Here is a 24,978-nt window from a genome sequence, read left to right on the forward strand (position 1 = left end):
GGAGGTGGGAGCAGACATGACCGACTGACGTGCTTGCAGCCCACCCCGGGCAATGCCTGCCCACCCCTATGTGGCACAGCGCAGCTGACAAAATGCTCCTTTTGCTAAACCTCCCATGGCTACAGCAAGCCACCTCCTTGTCCTCCACCTCGTCATTGTCCACGCAGGTCACGCATCTCCTGCCTGACAAACTGAAGACAAGAACTGCCCCATGCCCTGGGTAGCGATGGGTCCCCAGGGCACTGTCCCTTCGCCTCAGGCACAGGAGGGGACCGGGACCGGCTGTCGCCTGCCCAGCTGGTCTCCCCCTCCCCGTAGGGAAGAGCCCTGGAAAAGCTGCAGGTAAATCGAGTCTGTGCCATTTGGATGACGATTTTATTATTTTTCTCTCCAATTTTCTCTGATAATATCTCACCATTGCCTTAACCTGGGCTTCATGACAAAAATGGTTAAGGATGGCTCACAGAGAAATCTAACCAGAGGATTTTTTTCAGGCAAACTCCTGGAACACTGACACAGTCTGGAGTGGGCAATGAGGAGGTAAGAAAGCGTTTAGCGTTCACCTGGCAGCCAGATGTTTTACTGTTGTTTCCTGCTCCTCCCTCTTTCTGACTGATCCTCTCCCTGCAGCTGTGTCCAGATGACGTGAGGTGTGCCTTGGTTTGTGTCTCGAGTGAGAGTTGCAATCCTCTGCGCAACTAAACAGCTGGGGTAAGTGTCCCTGCCGACAGAATTCGTTCTTGCCTGGTACTGAACACCTGAGTAGGTTGACGATGGTGTTTCATGCCTGGCCATGCAAACTGGGAGGTGAGGAAGGAGAAGCTCAGATGACCGATTCCTCTGAATGCACATTGAGCTAAAGTCAGTGATCGAAGCCCGTTGACGGTTTCCCTGCCTTTTGTAATGGGTTATGAATAAACGAGGGGTGCCGCAGGGCCGGGTAGGAGGAGAGGTGGATGGCAATGAGGGAACGGGCCGGCAAGTGCAAGCCCTGTGCAACGTCCTCCCCTGGGACACGTCTGAGCATGGCCCTCAGTGCCATGAACCAAGTTGACCTCTCTCAAGATACAGTTTAGGGCTGAACAATAATCAGAGGTTTCAACGGAGGTCCGATGGCCAGTCAAGCAGGGGTAGAGCCTTCGGAGCCCAGGGAGTCCCGTATGCAGCCATCAGGGGCTGAGCTTCCTTCTGCGGCGTGAAGGCCATGACCTGGGTTGTGCTGTCACTCCAGGATTGAGTTCATTTAGCAGTCCTGAAATTCAGGAGATGTGTCAGAGAAAAATGGGGACCGGGGGGAAATTATACAAATGGAACAGACTCCAGCGTGGTTTTTCTGAGTTTTTCGTAGGGGAAGAGGACAGTGGTCATCACAGGACAAATTTAACCTCCCTTTTCCTCTCAAACTGATAACACAATCCATATGAAAATTACCCCAGAATGATGACTTTCACACTTGCAACCTGGATATTGTGAAGCCAGCGAATGAAAAAAATATTGCACACTTCATGCCACAGTATTATTTGTAGCATCTCTCTTTTCCCTCTCTTCCAAAATATGTACTGACATGTTTAAAGTACGTCACAGAGTACTTCATTTTTCTGTAGAGACTCAAATATCTTAATGTCTGGTTCACCATTGTTATGTACTGCTGAGCTGGCTGAAAAACAAGTCTGTTTTTCCCTCTGGATTGAAATAAGGCAGACGGAGGATGCCAGGTTCTGCTGATTAGAGAGTCAGGCTTTTCTTAGTCTTGAAAGGTTATTTATCCTTGTAGATCGAAAAACTCTTCCATTGTGAATCTTTTAAATAATGCTTTATATAAATGATGACATACAACAATACCGTAATTTGTAGGGTATGCAATGGATTCACTTTATTATAGCCAAGATCATGGCATCAATAACACTGGTGAAGAAAGTTATCTCAGAAAGAAAACAGGAAAATATCAGAACACCAGTGATTTTAGGGATGATAAGCAAGCCATTCCAATTCAACAAGGTTCATCTAACAACTCATTTGATTCAGTGACATGCCCAGTTATTTAGACTCATATGGATATATGGGTGGTTTTTGCATTTTCTAGCTTTTTCTGTGTACACGTACGTAAATCTAGAAAATTAGGTAGCTTTTCCAGAGGCTTTTAGAAAGCTGTCCTACTCCGATACTGTCTTATTTTGATATTATCCTAGTCTCGTTTGTTTCTATAAAGCACGTACTGCCACAGAAATGCTGAATTCGTTCCAAATTTCATTGCACTGGGAGGGGGCTTACGAGCACAGGCAAAGCCTCCAAAAGACAAATTTAGGCTATCATCACAGCAAGAACAGAAGGAATTCCTAAACCATTTGAAGAAATTTCTTTATTGTCTAAAACCAGCAAGCTCTGTGTGAAATCCAAGCCCACCTTCTGAAAACCAGGCATTAGCTCATGAAGGAATAGATGACGTCTCTTAAGGGAAGAACAAACTATCAGAATTTTAGCAAGCATGTTAAAATGAGGAAAATATTACTTAGGGATCAGATCTGATGGCTAAGACAACTGGGCTGTTTAAATATCAAACCGTTAAGAGTCTTCTGTCAAAACACTTCTTACCCAGGGCAGGAGCTTTGACAAGTTGGTGTATACTCCGTATTTCCCTGGCTTTCCACACCCTTCTCCCCAGCTGATGATACCGGTAACAAAATAAGTGCCATTGTACCGGGTTACATGGGGGCCTCCTCCATCTCCTTGGCAGACATCTTTTCCATCTTTATCATAACCAGCACAGAACATGTTTTCTGTGACCGCGTTACGAAGGGCGAGCTTGCAAGTGTCCCTGTCCACATAAGGGATTTGAAGCACTTTCATTCTTTTGACAGGCTCCGTGTGTTCAAACATGACCCCAAAGCCACTGACAATTCCAAATGCTTGGCTCATCAGAACATCGTTAGCAAAGTCTTCTTCTGGAAGGCATGCTGGGACAACATCCTCAGAAAATGTTATAGGTTCCTCTAACTTGAGAAGGGCTATGTCATTGTTGAAAGTTTCTGCATCAAATTCAGCATGTGCAATTACTTTTTCCACTCTGTGCATTGCTCTGCTTGGCTCTTCCTTTTCTTTGTCCACCATCCCTACGTCAGATTATTAAAGTAGTTGTTAATAAGACAATACGAACGAGTCTAAACTGCATCTCAATAACAGAAGGGACCAAAGTGCCTTGCACTTTGTATAGGCATTGCACAGTACAAACAAAATAGACCAGTCCTGTATCCTGATGCCGTAGCATTTTATACCCATTTTGGAGGGGTTTTAGAGGGCTGCCAAAATGTCAAGCGAGTAGAAAATCAGAACTTTGCTATCAGAATAATGCTCTCAACGAAAGCTTTGTTATAAAGTTTCGGGCTTCATTACAATATTCCCAATGGCACTTTTGTGATGTACAACCAAAAGCCTCAACACAGAAGAGGAGGAAATTGCCCCTCTCATTTGTAGAGCAACATGGTCAGGCAGACTTAAACAGGAAAGAGATATTGTCTTTTAAAGCTTCGATGTCCTGCATACAAAAATGTATGAATTTATATATATTTAGTCTTTCTCAATTTGTATGAAGTCTCTTTGGGAATTAAATGGACAGACACTTGGAATTTAGGCAAACATAATTCTTGCTTTACTATCGTAGGCTGAGTACAATTTTTGTGACTCAGAACACCATTTTGCAGTGCCTAGAACTTGTGATAAACTAGTTTTTCATTAATGACAGTAATAAATAATAAATTTGAGATTTCAAGTATGGAAGTCTCAGACTAGTATCTAAAGCCTGTCAAAAGAATTACTGCTAACATCTGAATAAGGCATATGGAATTCTTCAAGGTTTGGCCGACACAGGAAATTGCATAAAGGTGTAATGTTAGACCAGCGTAACCACAACAGCTCAACCTTACTTGCCCGCGTACCTTCCCAGCTTATACTTGGCTTCTATCATATATACAAGCTACACAAGGCCAAGCCAAGCTTAAGGAAACTGCCCATTCAACAAAGTTGAACATGTGTTTCACTGCTAGTCAAGAGACGATAAGGTAGTGAGAAATAACAAGAGGGCAAGAAAAACTCTGGCAGAGTTTGGTGTCTTGCATATGGAGACTAGAACAAGGGACAGTTTCTTATTTTTGTAGTAAAGGGTAAAATGAGAAGCACTTACCAACAAGAACCTGTAAGACTTTAGAGTGGTTAATGCAATGAGCTGCAGAAAGTATAAAATACTCATTCAGAATTGTCCCCGCACAAAACCATTCATCGTTTCCATCTGTTAGAACAGCCTGCCAAGAGAGAGAAGAAAGATAAAGCACAAAAATATATGTACGGAGAAATCCTGAACAGCTAGCTGAGTTTCAAGCAGTTTTCTTAAAGTAGACATTTTCATACGTATTTTCTGTCAAAGGCATCTTTCATTCAGAGGTGGTGAGAGTTACGCTGAGGTGTAGCCACCACAGTGGGAAACTTGTCAAGCCAGACCTTTTTCCTGGCTCAAAGCGGAGTTTGTGCATTCAGTTATTTTACCAACAGGATTTGGTTACTATATTTTTTAAACAAAAATTAGCTCGTATTGTAATAGCGCTGTTCCTGCTTGGGTTTTCTGTTTCACTTTAGTCTCGCCCACAACAGGAACTCAGGCTATTCTTCTGATACTGCCGCGCTGCAACCCGAATGACGGGGTGGCTGGCAGGGAAGCGGCCCTGTCGCCCACCCAGCTCAACGACCCGCGTCCGCAACCCTACATCTCTCCTTGCCTCCCCCTCTCAGCGTTCGCTTCGTGCTGAAACGGAGGCACAACGTCATTCACGGCAGGAGAGCTGTGCGGAAACACAGCACTCAGGAGAGTGGAACGACCACCCAAAATGTTGACATCAGGGAAGTCTGTCTCAAATCAGGCTAGGTCCCCTTGGCAAGTGAGGATGAGGACGATGAAGAGTAAATGGCTGCCGGTCCTGGTGAGCGGGGTCAGGCGTTAAACGTCTCAGGGCAAGGGTGCCTTACCTGCCACGGGGACACGCTGGGTAAACCGCCGGCCTCCCCGGTGACCTCCGGGTGGCTGCTCAGGGCCTCGGTGGTTTCCTCATTTTCAGGATGAGCATTTGGACTTGTTGTGTTTCCTATGTCTTCCTCTCGACTAGCTTCATGATTTCTCTGGAGCCTACCACACGGGAACTTGACTGCAAAGGCAAAACCAAAACACTAACGCTTGATGTCTGGACGGCACTGGGACTTTGAGGCACGTGTCGCATGCTGGGAGCAAGACACTCCTGTCCATAGCACTGTGCAACAGCTGTGGAGGCTCAGCTGCTCTTAGCAGCCTTCACTTTAGCTCTGAGACACCTTTCTTGCTTATTTAAGGCAATATATAGGACGTGGAGGACCATGGTCTTCCATCTCTGTGAGGGACGGTGCCTGTGCTGTCCCTGAGGCACCAAGCCAAGTGACGTTCAACGGACAGTAAGAAGGACAGACGGCTGCTGTTGAAAACAATTTCTGCCACCCAAGTGCCATTCAACAGAGCTTGTCTGACAGAGCCCTTGGGTAACGGACAGTTGCATGGTCAGAAAAGTAAATCTAGCTTTCAGCGTCCCTCGTGTTGGTCTTCATTGCAAGAAATTATTCAAACCTGCCGGACCATGGGTTTTGTAGTCAAAAGAAATGAGAGAAAACTCGCTTAACATGTCAAGGAAAACTCCTTGACAGCAGCCTTTTGCAATCGAATTAATCTAGCTTCCAGCGTCCCTCGTGTTGGTCTTCATCGCAAGAAATTATTCAAACCTGCTGGACCATGGGTTTTGCAGTCGAAAGCAAATGAGAGAAAACTCGCTTAACATGTCAAGGAAAACTCCTTGACAGCAGCCTTTTGCAATCGAATTAGGCAGGCAGGTGTCCTTATCAGGGTTGGCTCTGCTAGATTTTTCAAGACATTAACAAAAGCTTTGCAAATGCAAAAGGGCCAGAATAGTTGAAAAATGAAAATCACGTTCCACTTCTAAAACTTGCCCATTTTGAGCAAGTGGGCAAATGGGTTCAGCATTTTCAAAGTATTTAAAAGTTAAACGTCCTCCATCGTTGGCATCATTATTTCTGCGTACCTGCTGTTATTAGTTCTTTTGTAATTGGGAAACAGAGCAAAGTATTCTATGTAAGGAATTATAAGCTCAGGACAGCAATTTGGTATTAAATGACAATGGGCATTAGAACACATCGTCAGACAGACAGAAGAGTAGACTTAGATTAATAATTGTTAATGTTCACTTTGAATGCAGGCAAAACTGATGGATTTAAATTCAGTGTCGGTAGTTATGTATTTAGGTTATTATATGTTAAAAGCAGAAAACTTGCTTTTAGAAGAAAATAGAAAAGCATGTTGTATTCCTTTTAAATGGAACAGGTGATATTTGGGGGGAAACAAGTGAGATATAACTGCAATCACATCACGTCCCTACCACTGAAATGATAATGAGTCTTTGTGAACTGTCTGTGGTAAAGGGAGAAGTTTCTTGGGCTCCTACCCGTTTGGATCTGTAGGTGTTCAGCACACCCCGGAGGCCTTGAAAAGAGACACCAGTTTTCACCAGTGATAAATCTAACCTGTTCCCTTCTAACAAAATCTCCTGAAGCATGAAAGACCTGTTTCAGTCCCTGAGAGAAGAGGAATCTGAGCCCCGTTGCAATCACCAGTTTCTCACATGGCTTCATACCTGCTGGGACGTGGGTTTTGCTGTCCGCTCTCAGAATGCACCCACTTGCACAGAACGCTTCCGTGAGCTATTTTTGCTACTGCACATCACTCATGGTTGCACAATTTGATGTTACTTAAATTACGACCTTTTGCTAAGATCGTATTAAATTTGTTGGCGACACCTCAAGCAAGCCATGTGCAAGGTGCGAACGGTTAACATTATTCTTTATGCTGCAATGGCACCGCAACGCACCAGCACTTCCCAAACATGGTGACGATGTGACGTGTGTCCCATAGAATGAACTTTGAATGTGGCTTCGTACCTACAGGAACGCAAGTCTTGTTGTCATCGCCCAGGGCATAGCCAGCAGCACAGGAACACACGGCTCCTTCATCTTCAGCTTTGCAAAACTGCTCGCAGTTCCCGTTGTTGACCTTGCATGCATTTGGTGTGACTTCAAAGGAGACAAATATATAGGCAGGTTACAAATTCACGGTGATTTCACAAAAGCACACGCAGCTCATACAATCTCACTTGCAAACATTAGTGACCCCCCCCCCACCACCATTTGGGGAAATTCTGGGCAATTCCTGCTAAAAGCCTTGGTAATAACAACAGTTGTAACTGTCATTATTTTTTACACGGTAAGCTGGCAACATTAGGTACACCAGTATTCTTTCACATCTTTCACATGACTGGCAGCTCTCTGAGGGCAAAGCAAGGGATAACCCGTACTCGCCGGAATAGCCGTCGTACTAAGGCAAAGATGAACTTGGGTGTGGGTAAGAGGCTAAAATTAGCAACAATTGAAGTATCAGTAATAAATGGGGTATTTGACTCTTGCTAGACCCTTGCACTATCACTTTTCCATCTGTACACAGCTCGTGCTACTCACCTTAGCTCAGCCCCTGGCATGGCAAGGCGGCAGGCAGGACGGGAGAGCTCTTCCTGGCACTAACAGTCTGAGGGCAAGGAGGGGTAAACCCGTCCTGGCAGATGCTCTCCAACCTGTTCCTACAGATTCACAGTGAGACACCACAGCTCACCCACGCGGCTTAATCTGCTCCGTAACTAACCTTGTAGCACCTAAAAAGTGTTTCCCAATACCTAACCTGAGTGTCCCTCAGAGCGATGGGATCCCATGACTTCTTGTCCTAGCTGTTCATCCTCATGAAAATGGAGACGACTTCTCGCTTTTGTTACATAGTTCACAAATTTCCTCGGTTGTGTGTTGTCAGACCCAAGGTGAAGTTTTGGGTTTGTGTTCACTGAGCCGCCCCCTGTTTATGTTGGACCACCGTTCCGGTTTCACAAGATTGTCTTGAATGCTCATCTCAACTTACGGTAGTCCTTCCGCTCTGGAAGGAGCTACAAATGCAGTGAGCAACCGCTCTCCTCCCTCTTGCATGCCGTTGTGGAAAATCCCAAGTATCAGAGGTGCGAAGCCCTACACTCCATGTAATTTTCCAACCAGTTAGCACAGTTTCTCAACCAGATGTGCACCTAATTTACGGTAGTTTCATCCAGACCAGTGTTTCTCTTTCAGTTACAAAGAAACCGTTCTATAAAACGATATTAGAAGCCTCCCTTAATGGAGAGCCCTGACAGGTACCGCATCTTCTGCAGCCACCCAGCCTGTGCTCCTGTCCTTGGAGGAGATCTGATGTGTTTTGTTCCTGACTATTGCAACTCAGCAGTTTCTCTCCTCCTTGTTGGGCACAGGCAATTTGGTACCTGAAGGAATAAAGATTTTTCTTCTCCCTTGGGAACAGACTAACGTTCTTGGTCTCTCTTCCAATATCCATATACTTAGATCCACTCTTGATTTTCACATCATGTTTATCTTATTGTATTCGCTCCTTAGCTTTTCTGGTTTTATGCCAGGATGTTTGGAATTCTTTTATACAGACCTAGGTTTTTCTGTACTTCCTTCTGGAGGTCAGGTCATGAAGGAGCTCCTGATTTTAATTAATCCTCCTGTCCTTCCTTGACTTTGGGATAGTTTGGATATGTGCCTTAAACACTTTGGGTTTTTTGAAAGTAGCCTGATCTTTCTCTCTTTTAAAAGATATATATTAATTTTATTGTCTTGTTCTTTTTCTTTACTTCCTTCCTGAGCTTTGTCATTTTACAGCTACTTTTATTAAAGTCATCTTCTGTCTTTGTATTATCAGCCACTTCTAGTCTGTTGATTAAAATCAAGTGTAGATGAGTGCACTCCAAATTGCTTTCTACATGTTTGCATGAGAAAATTTTTCCTTGAAACGTCCTGAAGACTCTCAGGGCACCCCATGTCCCACTCAGTACCTTTCCCACCTCGTCTCTGGGATGTCAAAATCTCCCTCTAACTCCCAGCCCTTGTAATGTGGATGACTCAGGTGTTTGGTTGGTTGTCTCCAACCAGCCCTCTGTAACCACCCGATGACTTTTACAGCAGAAATAAACAACAAGGCACGCATCATGTCCGCAGTGTGATTCACACACTTACTCTGTAGAGAAGCACCTCAGGGTCCAACCTGAAAGACAGGTGGGACGCTTCCTCAAGTGGAGACGTGATGTTTGTGTGCAGACTTAGAGAAGCACAGTGGGTGACGAGGTAGGGTTCTTGTTTTCCTCTGCACTGGTAACACTTGTGGGGTTCATTTTGTCACCCCATAGCTTGTGAATGGATAGTAAGGATTATTGAATTATCACATCTCTTGAGGAAAAGAAGAATAGCAGCACATCATTTGTGCTGCCAGTTTGAAAGCCCTGCATATTGAGATATTTACCCCGTGTCCTACACCAACACAATTGTTTCGTTCCAAACCGGTATTCCCCTAGTGACTCAGCCCTGGATAGTAGTGCATGGCAGCAGACAAAGGGGAGCAAGGCGGGTGAGAAAGCAAAGCCACCAGGTCTTCGTTCACTTCATCCTGGTCCACAAAGCACAAATAATGGCAAATAATTACCTGTGTGGTTTAGACAAAGCAGCACAAAGCCAAGTTAAAGCAAAGGCTGTACCTGTCCGCACCATCTGAAGGACAAGGAGGACAACGGGAAGAAGCCACATTGTCCCGCGATGACCTGCCATTGCCATCCTCCGAGCTCACTCTGCGTCTCCCACTGGTTTCTCTGCAGGGCTCTGGGGCAGCTGCTAAATGAGAACCACCACAGTGCAAAGGTCGTTAACTCATGAGAAAACAAAACCTCTAAGAGCAAAGCCTGGGCTCAACGTCAGCACGGGACAATGTTAAAACAGAAAAAAGCCACTGTGCTGCAGCAATGCCGCCCTGATAGCTTGCAGGTGTCTCCTGTCGGCATGGGCAGCGTGGAGCTGGGTTTGCCACCGCGGCTGTGACACCTGCGTATGGCAGGCTCCTCAGGAAGAGGGGAGTCCATCAACCAGGGCAGGTTCTGCCTCAGTAGAAAAACATGTGCTCGTATGGTTAGACTTGGTTATGCGACCAAAACTCCAGATCCCAGGCTACCACTTGGGGATTTCCTCTGCAGGACCACAGGCTATGGCTATTCCCTTTCTCCCTGTCCGTTGTGGGTGGCTCTACAACTTCAGGAAAAATGGACGATGCCTCCCTAAAAGAGCTTTACCAGCCAGGCAGCAAGAAGCTAGAGTAAGTGAGTGATCTGGCTGTTGCCCATGCCCCAGGGAAGGCAGAACAACCACAGCCAGAGCTTTCTGCCTCCCACAAGCTGGGCAGAAGCAGGAAAGCATCTCGGAAGTGAGGACCAGCTCCGGGCACCAAACCTGCAGAGCTCAGTAAGCGTATTGTGAAGGTGCTGCCTCCCAGCTCCGGCAGTGCCTTAGGAAGCAAGGAAAGCAGGGAATTAATCAGAACAAGAAAAAACCAAGAGGGGAAAAATCAGGCTTTTTTCTGGGTTAGGTCAATAAGGTATTGCACAAGGTTTTGGTCTCTTTTATTCCAAGCTGCTGTAGTTTGCAGTGCTTTAGGTAGGGTGAAATTGGTTGTGGTGCTCACAGGTGAAGCCTTTGAATCCAGCAGAGCTGGTAAGCAGGTATCTCGTAAGGATGCAGCAGGCTGGATGGGACCTCTGGGACACAGAGAATCCAGTCTCTGTCACGAGCACCAGGCCAGACCATACTTTCACAAAATCATCAATTTCCACCTTACTCTGGATGGATTTTTTTTTTTATTTTATTTTTTTTTGGCTCACACCACTCCATGGGGACAGCTGTTGGCAGGGCTTTGAGGTCTGAGGTCCTGCCTATGGGAGAGAATCCTGTCAGGTGAGTCACCTCTGTCAGGGAGTGGTGAAGAGGAAGGAAAAACCTTGCTTGTTGTTCCTGTGCTAGCACAGGTCACCAAAGCATGACCGTAACAGTGACCCTTTGCTTGTGTTGCTCACCTGGAAACACAGAAAACAGGGGCTGGCAAGACCTCCAGGATCACCCAGCCCAGCTTACGGAGCCAACAAGGGATCGAGTTTAGCTCTATTATTCTTGCATTGTTGGCCAAGGCTCCAGCGAAGGAGCCTTCTGGGAAATTGCTTCGTCGGCAATACCAACGTCGGAGACGTCACTGCCCTCCAGACAAAAAGTTATTAGAGGGCTTTTGTAGTCACAGTGTTAGAAGGTTTTTCCCTGGGATCTCCCTGAAACTTTCTTGCTGCAACTGAGGTGTTCTGTGTCTTTTTATCTTCCCCACAGACATGACGATCTGATTACTCCCTACGTCTCTGCAGCAGCCTTTTGCACACATGAAGGCTATTGCTATGTTTCTCCTCAGGCTTTCTCTATTTTAGTTTAAAGGAACCTCATTTTTTTCAAAGCCCAGTGCTTCATGCACAAGAATCTCTTGCCCAGATACGTCATCTATCATCACATCCTATCAGTCCTTTTCAAAGCCTCAAAGTGATTGCACTCTACTTACCATCCTTTCTTTCTTCTCAGGACTGGCTTTTCCTTGAAGGCTGAGGAAGCCTGAGCACTAGAGGGTAGCTTAGAGCATCTCCTTCCACCATCCTTGGCAAATATCAACTCTTGCCTAAACCATCAGCGTTTGCTTGCCGTGAGGAGCTCTGGTATTTTAAAATCCATCAGTTTACTCACCAGCTGTGTGCTGTACCTCTTTCCTGGATTTTACAATCTGTTTGAGTATTGCAATGTGAAAGTACCCCCCAAATAATGAGTCTACATAAAAAAAGCATGCTTTAATTCTTTCTCTTCTTGCAGGCCCTAGAGTTGGTTATGGGCTTTGGTAGGATGCCAAGATGCAAGCAGGTGTTTCACTCATCCATGGAGGTAGTCAAAAAATGTTTAGATGTGGCACTTCAAGACATGGTTTAGTGGGCATGGTGGCATTGAGTATACGGTTGGACTTGATGATCTTTGAGGTCTCTTCCAACCATAAAGATTCTATGATTCTATGATTCATATCCTTTCAGCGTGGCAGAGACACTGCGACAGAACGAGGAATCAATATGAAGCCCTTGAGCCTTGGGCACCATAGGCACCATGGCACAGGATGAAAGGCTCTCCAGGAACCCATTTCAGTGGTGAAAGACAAATAAACACTGATTGCAAAGCCCAAGGACAAAGGCTCTCATATTCTGCAGAATAATGACACTTCTTTTCTAAGCACAGGCATGTCGCACACAAACATGGACTTTTATCACCCTTTTGCATGCTCACCCATTAAACCAGCCCTGTGCCTGCTCTCAGGGTGCTACTCGGCTTGACAAGGACGTGTATACACACACCAGCCAGTAAAACCCAGCCACGGCCACCGTTGCCAGAGGGAGGGCCTCCCCGCAGCTGCCTCAACCTTACACAGTCCAGTCGGAGGTTCATGTCAGTCCTCAAGCTTCACTGAAGTAGAAGAATGCCCTTAGCACAAGTACGTAACGAGGAGTTAGGTAGCACCTAGGCCTGAGGTTGTCCCTTTGAAGAGGATGATGGAGCACAGGGCAGGCTACCAGTGGGACAAGGGATTCAAACAGGAATCCAGTGGACAGAAGAACTCAGGGAACAAACATTGCTGAACAAACAAACATTGAAGTGAGCCTGTGGAGGGTTTATACAGGTGGGGACCATGAAGCTGGGGTGACTGACCTGCAGTCCTTCCTGCCCTCAGTTACTGCTGACGGCAGCAATACCTTGCTGCTGTGCAGAGCTGCACTTCTAGTCTGTCAGCCGCGTTTGCTCACAGCACCCGCCGTACAGAACCAACCCGGACCAGCTCAGACCCTAAGGGATAAAGTCGCAGCTGCCTGGTGAAGTTCCGTGTACCTCAGACACCAGGGGAGCACAACAGATCGCAGAACCCTTGGAAAGGCACCCAGGGGCCTAGAGCACATGATGGGCAGTCACAGGCTGAGGGGTCTGGGCTTGCTCAGCCAGGGAGAGCTGGGGGATCTAACCGCAGTCTTCCACCGCCTACATGGGGATGACAGTGAAGATGAGGCCAACTGTTTCCCAGCGGTGCCCACAGAAAGAAGATGAGGCAGTAGTCAGAGGTGGCAAGAAGGAAAATTCCAACTGGACATGAGGAATTTTAGCCATGAGAGTGCTAAAGTGTGGGAATAGGTTGCCCAGAGGGTAACAAAATCTCTGCCTCTGAAGTTTTTCAAAACTTGACTGGACTTGCACAGCCTGTTCTAACTTTGATGTTAGACCTGCTTTGAGCACGGGGTTGGACCAGATCACTTTCTTCTGTCCCTTCCGTGTAAATTCTTCCATGACTTCTGTAGCTAGGACTGAAGCTGAGAAGGTTTAGAGAACAATATGTGGAGAAACACTACTCCACACACAAAAAACCCATCAGGGTGCAGAGCTTCTGCCTGGAAACCTAACAGCACAGATCAGATCACAGTGCCTGAACAGACCACGTGTGGGAAATCACTGGTTGAGCTTGCCCCTTTCTAAGAAAATTAGTATCTTGGCATCTAACTTGCCATTTATGAACCTCTAGGCCAGTGAAAGTCTTTTAATTAACCCCCTCCGTTCTCTACCTCCTCATCAGCCTTGACATAAGGCAGGTGAAATGTGTCACATGTATTTGTTTAGGGACAGTCACTCTTTTTTCACTCTCAAATGAGATTTTGTCTTCATATATTTCTAAGCTGACTGGAGGGAATAAATAAAATTTAAAAAGAACAAAAAAGAAAGAATATTTTATTTCAAATGCTGGTGTACATCAATATTGCACCTTACAGAAACACCTAGAACAATACACATGCAAGGAGCTTTTTGATTCTCAGCCATACACAATCCAGAACATGATACAGAAAACAGTGAACACGAACATATTGGTTTTTTTCTAATGAGCAGAACAGAAGTGATCAAATTGAACTAAAGTGAAGTGCAATCCATATAAAGCAAAACCCCATTTTCATTAGCTGCTGTGACCTAAGCAGGTGATGTTCTGGAACATGTCATTATTTAGCATCCCATGTTGAATACTTACTTGTGTCTCAGCTTTTACCAAGCAAGCTTCCCTGCTCCCTTAATCTTCTAAACACATCCAAAGGTAGAAGCTGAACAGCTCTAGTAACAACAAATTCCCTACTGAGCCAGCTGGCTCCAAAATGAAGATTAACTGAAGTCCTGTCCTTCCCACTTCCACCATGATTAGTGGAGGGCCATAATAAGTTCAGGAGCCTCTGGTGGAAGCACCTGGATGAACAGACAGGAACCAAAATGGCAATATAAAAATAACTAAACAAGCAAACAAAAGACCCCACTGAGCAGCCATTTTGTTTGGGGAAAGCCCCTCATTGTACAAATTCAAAACAACACCAGCAGTCCGCATATACATGCTTTAAAGCCAGGAATAAAACAAAAAGAAGCAGCACCATAACTTTAAGTAATCAGCTCTCAAAACAAGTTTAGCAGATGTGGCTAAAAAAAAAAAAAAGAATAAAGTTTCCATTAGAGAAACTGCACCTTGTTAGCTAACAGGAGGATCAAGAGCCACACCACTACAAAGTTTGTCTCATGACCGTTCTTACCCAGCGTAAGAACCTGGACAGTTTGGTGTAGACACCGTATTTGCCTTTCTTTGCACATCCTTCTCCCCAGCTAACAATTCCAGTAACAAAATAAGTATCTTTGTATCTGGTTACATGGGGGCCTCCACTGTCTCCTTGACAAGCATCTTTTTGCTCTGTTTCATAACCAGCACAGAACATGTTTTCGGTTATCGCAAAGTTGGTGGATTGCTTGCAAGTGTTCCTATCGACATAGGGTACTTCCAGCACTTTCAGTTTTTTGGATAGTCGTCCACCTTCAAATTCACGCCCGAAGCCACTAACCATCCCAGATCTTTGGTTCATCAGAACTTCATTAGCAAAGTCTGCTTCCGGGAGGCATGCTGCGATAACATACTCCGAAAACGTTATAGGTTCCTTCAGCTTTATTAAGGCTATGTCATTATCATAAGTCTCAGCAATGTATTTAGAGTGAACAAGTATTTTGTCCACAGTATGCATCGTTTCAGACTGTTCTTCCTTTTCTCTGTCCACTTCACCTGTACAAGATTATTAAAAGAGTCATAATATGGAGATAGTATAAGAAATTAAGAACAACTTTGACAAAGTAAGAGCGTAGTATACCCATTCCTAACACTTTGCCTAAGCCTTTACACCATACAAGTAAACAGTCAAAACGTATTGCTATATTTGCTAGCAGCACCTGGATCAGTTTCAGTCCTGAGCTTTTGTCTATGGAGATTTTTGTACCAGTTTACATAAAGTCATAAACGGCTTCAGCTAAACTAATGCAACTTTGGGTTGAAGCTCTTACAGGGGCTTGAGCCTGGCTTATATCAGCAAAGAGAAACTGGTCTGGGTCAAGACTAAAACAGTGCAAATAAAAAGCTGATCTAGTATCATGCTTCAGAAATGAAGCAGTCATCATTTGAGTTTCTTTCCTCTTCCTCTAGTCAATGTGTCACAGCTTTCCTGAGTGTTCCTGCAGGAACAGATCTGTATGCTTCAGACGTGCCAGGAATGATCCACTCTCTGAAGAAGCACTACCCTGAGGAACACAATGCTAGCCAACACTTCTAGAACATTTGTTCTTGATCACTGCCAACTAGCTGGCAAAGAAGAAAGGGAGGCACCATTATCACCTTCCACATCAGCTGCCCCTGTTGTTACAAAGCAGGATTCCCACAATAACAAGAAATAATAAAAAGCAGAACAATAGCAAAAAAGTAACAAACCATAATGAATAAAGGAATAAGAGCACATCTCACACGAGATGTGGAGCACAGAGGATTAGTCTGCAACACATGCTCAAACATCACAGAAGTGAAATAAATAACCGCTTACCAACAACAACTTTGATTTCTTTAGATTGGTTCATGCAATGAGCTGCAGTAAGTACAAAATTCTCATTCAAAATAGTTCCACCGCAAAATTCTTCTCCTTCCTCGTTTAACAGAACAGCCTGTGAAAGAAAAAGGGTAAGGGCAGAATTAAGAAGAGTGGTTTAATGTCAATGAGCTACAAACAGGTAGTTGATTTCTCTGCAGACTACATATATGCTTATTACTGCAACATGTACTACCCCGCAGGTCTCCCCTACTATCGCAGTCGCACACGCATATGCTACAGATCAGCACGTACTGCTACAGAGTCTCAATTGTCTTTAGGTGAAGTAGATGTTTGGCGTCCACATTACCTCCCTCACAGTGCTCAGTAATGCCTTCTAGGAATACAAGACGCTGACGGACTGAGCCGGGAAAGTGCAGCCCCTAAACGACCCCATCCTTTGGACTTATCGCCCCAAAGAATTCCTGTCCAAGTTCTGTTCCCGTTTGACCCCCCGTTCTGTGTCCCAAATACAGGAACTCATTTTGGCTGGTCCAAACTCCACAGGAAAACTTAGATATGAAAGCGTATTTGTGAAGCAAATGCATGCTTTATCTGACATGCTTTCAGGTATACTACCTACACGGACCGCGACCAGACAGAACTGGAATATAAGCTGCAAAAATGACACTGGTAGGCCAGCATGACTCAAAAGCCCTCTCTGATGACAGGTTAAGCAGCACCATCTAAAATTGCACAAAGCCTTTCATTTTGACATTTTAAGGCTGCAGTTTGCAGAACAGCACATCTAAGTGCCTGGGTTCACGCACTTCAGCTACCTCCAGCGACAAATGGCATACTACACGGGTAACATTCAGAAGGTAACCTGGTTAAATGAACAACTGCACACTTTTCCACAGAAACATGTTCTGCTTAGGCACAGAGCACAAACACCAGATTTACCTGCCATGGACATTCGCCAAGAAGACACTCATCACCACCTACTATCCTGGTATTGACATACGGAGTCTTGCTACTTGTTCCATTGCCAGGACGGAGGGTTGGGCTTTCTGTGGTAGTAACAATGTCCTCCTCCAAACTTGTTCCATTTGTGGGAGGGCCATCTTGATCACTAGTTACATCGCTATTCTTAGAGGGTAAAATAACTGACCTTTTTTGTCTCTTCACAAAAACTTTTCCACAAGGATATTTTACTGTAAAGATAAGAATGTGAAAATGAGAGACGGACAGAAACACCAGCCCAAGAGGAAACTCCTTGACAACACCATCTCACAATATATTGATTAATGCAGCAGTCCTGTTTTCAAAACACTAGCAAAACCTGGGCAGAGGCAACAAAGGAGGGAGACCAGATGGTTTGAAAAAACAAAGCCATTTTGTAGTCCTAAAACTCGTCCATAGGTTCAGTCTCTGGACAGTGTTTTCAAAGTATTTTAAATTTAAAACATCACCTTCAACTGTTTACATTGCTCTGTGCATGTACTTGCTCTTACTAAAATGATCTGAATCAGGAAACTGAGTGAAGTGTTTTATTTTAGGCATAATATGGCTCATGACAGCAATTTATTATTAGTTATAAAGGATATAAAAACTGACATCATGACTATGTGGTTGACTTATCCCTCCCCGCCCCCGGTTTGTTAAGTACAACAAAAATGTACAAATGTAAATATCATTAATCATAATTATTTAATGTCATCAGTCACTATTTGATTAGGTTAACTGAAATCTAAAGTAGAAAAGTTTTTGTGAGCTGCTATTTTATATGGTGTGTAAGTGTTTAAGGAAATGAGATATAACTGCAATCACTCTTCTGTCAACAGCAGAATTTACACAGGTAATTCCGAGAGGCACCTTGCAAAGGGTTCCAAATCAGCCAGATTTTGATAAGTCCATTGCATCACCTCCCAAATGGAAGGCTTCAGAAATACAGATCAGTTGGCCTCAGTGTTAAATCTATGCCATGTAAAACACTGATGGTTCAAAAGACATTCTTTAACTGTGAAACAAATCTCACCATCATTGCTGTTAGTTTATTATGTGGCTTCATACCTGTTGAAACACAGCGTTTGCCATCCTCTGCTAGAACATACCCTTTTGCACAGGAACACAAAACATCCTTCTGTACACTTTTTTTGATGCTGCAGAACTGCTCACAGTCACCATTGTTTATTTTGCAGTACTTTGGTATGACTATAAAAGAGATGTTTGGAGAAAAAGTGTAAATAAACAGTGACTTCACAGAAAATCTCAAAGTTCACCAAATTAAACCGCACTCTTTAAACAGGATCTGTAACTCCATCTGTAAAACACCTGAAGCACATCTTAGTAAGAACATGAGTGGCTAACATCAGCTTATGCCTGTCAAAGCAGTCACATTCACCGCATGAAACACACTTGCCAAGCCCAAGCGGGCCCAGTGGCCATGTCATCATGAGCTTAAACAACAGAGACAAAATGACAGTGGAAGAATGAATAAAACACTAACAGAGAAGTCCAGATATTGGTCAACCCCCACAGGATTCCTTCCTCCTGCCTTAAAAAACCCAAGTCCTCATCACTCCCCTTGGTCCTGTGTCTGAACTTCAGTTCCATCCCCTCCACTCTTACTTCTGGGCTATCGATACACGCTCCGGTGACACCATTAGAGTAGTAGCTGTATGCCACAGAAGTGAGACTCGGGAAGGATTTATATGCAAAAAATGATTCCTTGCAAAGCTGAAAAAGTCTCTGCATTGTCTACTGAGATCTGCTTTCTTTGGTTCTTACTGCTGTGAGCTGAGCAGGGAGGCTGGAATAAAGGCTCTTCAATATCAGTTATAAGAATCCTATGCTTCTTCATTTTATCATTGTGTTTTGGGGATCCAAGCTCATGTAAAGAGGTGCTGTCATAATTAAGAGGGCTTTCTTTGGAGCAAGTGTAACTTTGGAGCATTCACTAACACTATCCAGCTGCAGAGTCACCAAGTCGTTGCGTTTCTGGCACTGTCCTCCAACTCATTGTTGGCTGCCATCCTGTTCTGTGCATTTTTCCAAGAGGCAAATAATGCTGGTTAAGAAAGAGTTAACTCTCTCTGTTTCAGCTCCCTGGGAAATTCACTGCCACAGTTCTCTAAAGCAGAAACCTACCAAATTCACAGTTCTTGCCTTGATAACCATCCAAGCATGAGCAAGTGTAGGAACCAATTCCATCTTTACAATGTCCACCATAGTGACAAGGATTTGAGCTGCACTGGTTCCCGTCTACAAAAACAAACAAACAAACAAACAAATTACTGTAGGAGTCTAAGCATTGGCAGTGAACTCTGAAGGAGTGTTAGTGTTAATAAGCAACCTTTCATCCTTCCTTTCAAAACGTATATCCCGTGAGTTGCCACATTCCAGATGGAACAAGCAGCATAAATGCAATCATTCCAAACCAGGAATGATTCATACACATATCCCGAGTTTTGCAATCTGTTTTTGGTGGCTACTGCATGGCAGCATGTACGCAAGCCTTTTGTTGTAGGAAGTAATACATCATGGTCAGAGTATACATCATTTACAGTGAAGGCTGTAAAATCAGACAGGACATTTCTACGTTGCAACTACTATCTAAAGATATTAACCTTCTGGCCTCTTGCATTCCCCTACAATTTCTGCATAATAATGACAACTCAACTTTTATTTCTCTAAGGGTCATCTCATCCCTTGTGAGTGTCTTCTGCCTGCAGCGCTGTAGCAGCCCTTTCTCCCACTCCCACAAAGGTCTCTCCCATCTAGGGATCTGCTGTAACAAACGTGTTCCTCCATCACATCACCCTGCTGGGCTCTTCTGCACTGGTCGATAAGAAAAGCAGGATATCCGGAGAAGTGACACTTGCCTAACAATTTGTTGCTTTAGATAACACACTCTTCAAATTCCTGTATTTTACAACCTATTCTGCCCCTGGTTGGAAGAACAGCACTGCCCACAGAGGAGACAAGATGCAAGAAGTTGCTCATCCTAAGGATCCAGCTTGACACCTGCACGGTGGCTCTGGCCCGTGACCTCATCTGCTGCAGATTTATCTGCCACAGGGAACATCTGCTGGGGCTTTGTGTCCTGCCCCCACACCTCAACAGCCCTTCCGTACCTGCACCTGACCAAACCAACAGCGCTTCAAATGCTGCATCTACACGGTCCACCACAGAGGTGCTGAGGACTGATGTCCATCCTCAACAGAGGGAAGACGAGACCGCCATGTACCAAAAGAAAGACAGACTCGAGGCCTGCAGCACAGCTCCTGCTTTCTGCCTCCTCTGCAGTGCCAGCGCACTCCATTCCGTAGTGGCCTTAGCTAAGCAGCATCCCATGGTTAGAAACCGCACTTGTTTAGTTTTTCCCTACACTGCAGTTGCCGCTGTGGTAATGAGTGTTGTACTAATATTGCACAAAAGCATTGCAGAATCCCCTGCTAAAAAAGGAAGCAAGAAGGAATTGTTCTGGTAGCTTGCCAGAGGGTAGCTGTGGTTTTCAATACTTCTGAACACCAATAAAGCATTCGTGGGCTGTGGCTTAAAATGTATGAAACTGGCATTTCTGCTGAGAGCGCTGGCACTGATGTTCCACTGTTTGTATTCTCATGATAAAATGCTTTGAAATGTTCCACTCCTGTTCACTGCAACACTGATGCAGGCTTTGCTTGAAATTTCAGCCTGTAGGTTGCAGAGTTCATCCCCTGCTTAGAGGATTGTGAAAGTCTGCATCTTCTTTGTGGCAACTGTCTTCAATTTTCCGCAGACTCCAAAAGACAAAGCTAAGTTGCCTTTGGTCAACATTTTTGAGGTACTCTTCCTAACACGCAAGATGGACACATACTTTCAGGAGAGCACATTACCAAACACTAATACACTAAAAATCTGTCCCTGCACAGTGATTATGAACACTAGGACCCTAACAAATACAACTCAGACCTTTAGAAAAAAAAACAGAAAAGATTGATGGGTCACATCTGCTAATCTACTGGCATGTCTTCCTTGAATGCCAAACAGTTCTGTAGAAAACACATCCCCTCAAAATGCTCTGTAATACAGGAATCAACACTCTGGCATGGGAGGTGACATGAAACGGGCAGGTGGCTGTGCAATACAGCTTAATAACTTTGTGTTGGCTACGGCATTTAAGCGACACCCTCATCTATGACTCTTTGCATCCCCCCTCCGGGGCTGCCTCTCTGAAGGACAATGGACAGGCAGAGTCACAAGCCCAGTTTCTCCTTCTCCCTCTCCTTTGCGTGCAAAGGACCACTATTCTTTTTTTGAGAGGACAAAGATCATCCCAGCAATTTGGGGCAGCTGAACCTTGCCTTCGAATGAAACGACTGGGCTCAAGCAACGGCAAGGCAGTCAATCAGAGTCTTTCTTCGGAGGAAACACAAAGTGAGGGTGTCCCACGGTGAAAAGAGAGGAAGCAAGGGAGCAGGAAGCGGTTACTTAAGAGGTGCCTCCTTTTTAACCTTGCAATAAAGCAGCTTAATTCTCTAAACAAATGCAGAGTGTTTCTTACCCACATAGACGTTCCAGAATTCCTCCTACAGGTAGGTGTGGGAAACGGGGAATAAAAAAGAGACAGAAGGAGTTAAATGAGAATTACCGAATTCTTAGAAAAATACTAGAGCTTTCATACAAAGGATACTTACAGCTTACAATTGTTAAAACAAATATTTAAGTTACAGGCATATACAGTGCCCTGCAGCCTGCTATTACCATTTAATAAATTCAAACCATATGATCCATCTATAGTGCCCAGCTCTACAGAAACAAGTCTCATGCATTTTTCAGAAATATCTAAAACTCCTTAGAGATTTCCCAGTGTGACTCACTCAGCATAAAGCATTTGATTTCTTGCATAATTGTATCTTTCCGTTAGTTTTGACTGAATTTACTTACATTCCTGTAATGCCAAACTCTCAGCCTCCATCCTCCCCTGTACTCCCATCAATGAGGACCTCAGAAATCCTGAGATTTAAAAATATTGTGTCCAATTTATGTTCTTCTTTCCCCCTGCACTGAGGACTCCAGGTATGCTATCTGTCCAAGACAATCCTTTTCAGCGGCATCTGCTCACCAGGCAGCACAGGCTGTGCTGGTTCTGCTACAGACGAGCCAACCTTTATGCTCTGAAGTACCCTGGCGATGCACCCGTGAACTCCCCACCCAGGCCATCTCAAGGCCACTCCAAGAACATTCTGGCCATCAAGCAATGCTCAAGTGAAATGAATCTGGCCTTAACTCCAGTTTCAGGGCTGTTCTTAACAGCCACATAGCTACAGCTGATGTTCCCAATTCCCCTCCTTCACCAAGTCACTTCAAGTTTCTAAATATCACCTCTTTTACTGACCCCAGTCCCCCATAGCTGCCCCATCTAATTCTCCCTTGAGCCTGGGAACAGTTCGCATTCCTGTCTAAAGTTAAGCAGCCATCAGCGTAGGGCAGGTGACACAAGAGTCACATGTACAAACTTCATTCCATGCGGGCAATTTAACGTTAAGGCACATAAGAACTGTCCACCATATACATTCTGTCAATTTAGATACTGAGAAAGAGACCCACAAAATGGTAAGTGCTGCAAAGCTGCTTGATGTAAGTTCGACAAAATTCTCAATGAAGTTCCATGTCAGCTTTTGCCTTCTCAACCTTCCTGTGGACTCTCCACCTAAGGACTTGACGAAATTCATTGCCTCAGCTACGTCACCCAGATAGGGTGAACACATTTCCAACATATCAAAGCATTTAAAGGTCAAATACCTCACAATGGCAATTAAACAGATCAGAACAGGTACAAGAATGGAGGCTTTAACACGGGCTGGCCTCGCAAGAGCTAAATGAAGACTGTTATTGTACGTTTATGCCTTAGCAATTCCAACCACAGTCAAAACCACTATTTATTCGTGTCAAGTGACTAGGAGCAACTTGTGAGTTTTGATGCCCAGCTCAAAAGACCTTAATACTATTTTGTAAACATGAAATACATAGATCTATGTTTCATATTAGTTCATCCTTACAGTTTTCTCCTGGTCTTCAAAGGCTTCTCTTGCTTCTTCCTTCGAGCAACGCTCCTCATTGCATTCTCTTTCAATATTCCCTTTCTTCAATTCCTCCCAAAAAGAGTTAGCACGTTTTGTTCTTTGCAAGAACTTGTCGGCATTTTCTTTCTCGATGAATACTAGAGAACAGAGAAAATGGTACAGGTGGCAGGTAACATTTGGTGGTGGTAAAGAGTCATTAGAAATATGCAAAGTAGAAACAAAACTACAACAGACCCTTTCACCACTCTACCCCTACACAACGTTCCCTGGGAGGTTAGTCCTCACACAGAACTGATACATCTTAGGATCGCTCAGAGCAGTCTCTCTCTGAGAATCAGCAACTCCAGGACAAACCGCAGGCCACCAAAATTCTCTCCTACTGTTTTTAGTCTTGAAAATAAGAACATGCAGGTTGCCGCTGTGGGCTTATATTTCTGTTGCTCCTGCTCAAGAGTCCAATCTTGAAGAGAACGGCTTTCCCTGAAGACTAGGGAGACTCCATCCCTTGGCTTGGTTTTAAAGCTGATCACCAGGCACCACCACCGCCTGCTCCAGGGGCTTGTGGTTCAGAAACCAAATGCCACACGAACTCAAGATGCAGTAATGTATCTACTGACAGACGGGAAAAGCCTGTGTATGAGTTCTACTGCCCTTCACCATCCCAAATCCCACTGCGCTGCCCTGCGGTCTTCCTTCCCTCTTAACAGCACCTCCCAATCACCTGTAGAAATGTTCCTGCCTTGCTGATATGTGCGCAGGTAGCACTAAGGCAGCTGCCTTCTACGATTTAACAAAGAGCAGAAGTAAGCGAACGTCAGCTTTAGCAGGGAAGTACAGCCTGAGGTCAGTTTGCTGGGTTGGTTTATTTTTTAAAAGCTTGGTGTCACAAAAGCCGAAGGCCTGCTTCTTTCAAGTTCAAGATGCAGGTAGCTGTAGATTTAAACTGAAGGATCAGAGGCATTAAAACTCAGCCCAGACACTTGGCCGCGTGAACAACAGCATTACTCTCCAGTGACTTGTGCACACATCACCAGACAGGAAAAAAAGAAACAACACTGGAGTAAATAAATTGCCAATTACCCTGTAAAAAGCACATATTCTAGGAAAGTTTGCAGAGTTTGGAAGCTGGCATTCAATTATGTTCTAAACACTGGGAATTTAAAGACAGAAAATACTTTCCCATGACAGACCGGAGCGTGGAAGACAGTGCTGTGGATGGGACCCCAAGGCCAATGGCTTACGCTCGGTGGGCAGCTTGCACGTACCTTCTGGAGCATTCCTCATACAGCTCAATTCAGCAATAAAGAAACCTGCTGATAGTAATCATCCACCCTAATACCCTCTAAGTGAACACAGAGGGGACCTACTCTGCTTTCACTGAAATTGGTGGATCAGCCACAGGGAGCCAAATTCTGCTCCTGTTATTTATATTAAGCAATCCCATAGAGCCCACGCGTAATCTGAAGCCCCACGTCTTCTGAAAAGGCTCTTCACAAGGAAGGCTTCCAGAAAGTGCTTGTAACTTGTAGCTCAGCAACTGTTAGTTCATTCACCCACTCTCTTATTTGCCCTTAAATCCCCCTCTGCGGTGACAGAAAGTGACAGGACACAGCTGGTGGGGTTAGCGCCTCTATATTCCTTTGCTTCCACACCACCCGCACAAGCGGATGTTTCCGTACACTTGAATGAGCCGATCAGTCTTTGGAGGCTGGTTGTTCTCCTTCCCAAGCCTTCCTCAGGCTTCCTTCTTCGGAGCCATCAAGGAGCAACAGGCGTTGGTCAACTGAAGTAGGACATTCCAGAAACGTGCGGAAGACCTCGTTTCAAAGCCTAAGCGCGCTGACTCACCGAAGGACGAGTTAACGACTTTTGAAAAGCCACTTGCTGATGCTGCTCTGGACTTTGGTGTTGACGGCACAAACAGAGGGCGGCGGGAC

The 24,978-nt window shown here is 44.7% G+C and overlaps 2 protein-coding genes across 2 annotated transcripts; both read right to left on the reverse strand.

Annotated features, from left to right (window-relative positions):
- Positions 1–2,562: 2,562 nt before the first annotated feature.
- Positions 2,563–9,750, reverse strand: LOC104164465 (coagulation factor X-like). The gene is made up of 5 exons (XM_009703801.1): positions 9,702–9,750; positions 7,021–7,152; positions 5,014–5,189; positions 4,178–4,295; positions 2,563–3,110 (listed from the first exon to the last, which is right to left on the reverse strand). Exons 1-5 carry the CDS (start codon positions 9,748–9,750, stop codon positions 2,563–2,565), a joined length of 1,023 nt encoding a protein of 340 aa, XP_009702103.1.
- Positions 9,751–14,636: 4,886 nt separating this feature from the next.
- LOC104164466 (coagulation factor X) lies at positions 14,637–23,178 on the reverse strand (the record flags this gene model as incomplete). The annotated part of the gene is made up of 7 exons (XM_009703802.1): positions 14,637–15,184; positions 15,990–16,107; positions 16,935–17,185; positions 18,045–18,185; positions 19,122–19,235; positions 21,520–21,544; positions 23,018–23,178. Coding segments are annotated over 7 exons (1,358 nt in total), but the record flags the coding sequence as incomplete, so codon positions are not given.
- Positions 23,179–24,978: the final 1,800 nt, after the last annotated feature.

Source organism: Cariama cristata, unplaced genomic scaffold (assembly GCF_000690535.1).
Source record: "Cariama cristata isolate BGI_N322 unplaced genomic scaffold, ASM69053v1 scaffold4907, whole genome shotgun sequence".
Lineage (NCBI taxonomy): Eukaryota > Metazoa > Chordata > Aves > Cariamiformes > Cariamidae > Cariama > Cariama cristata.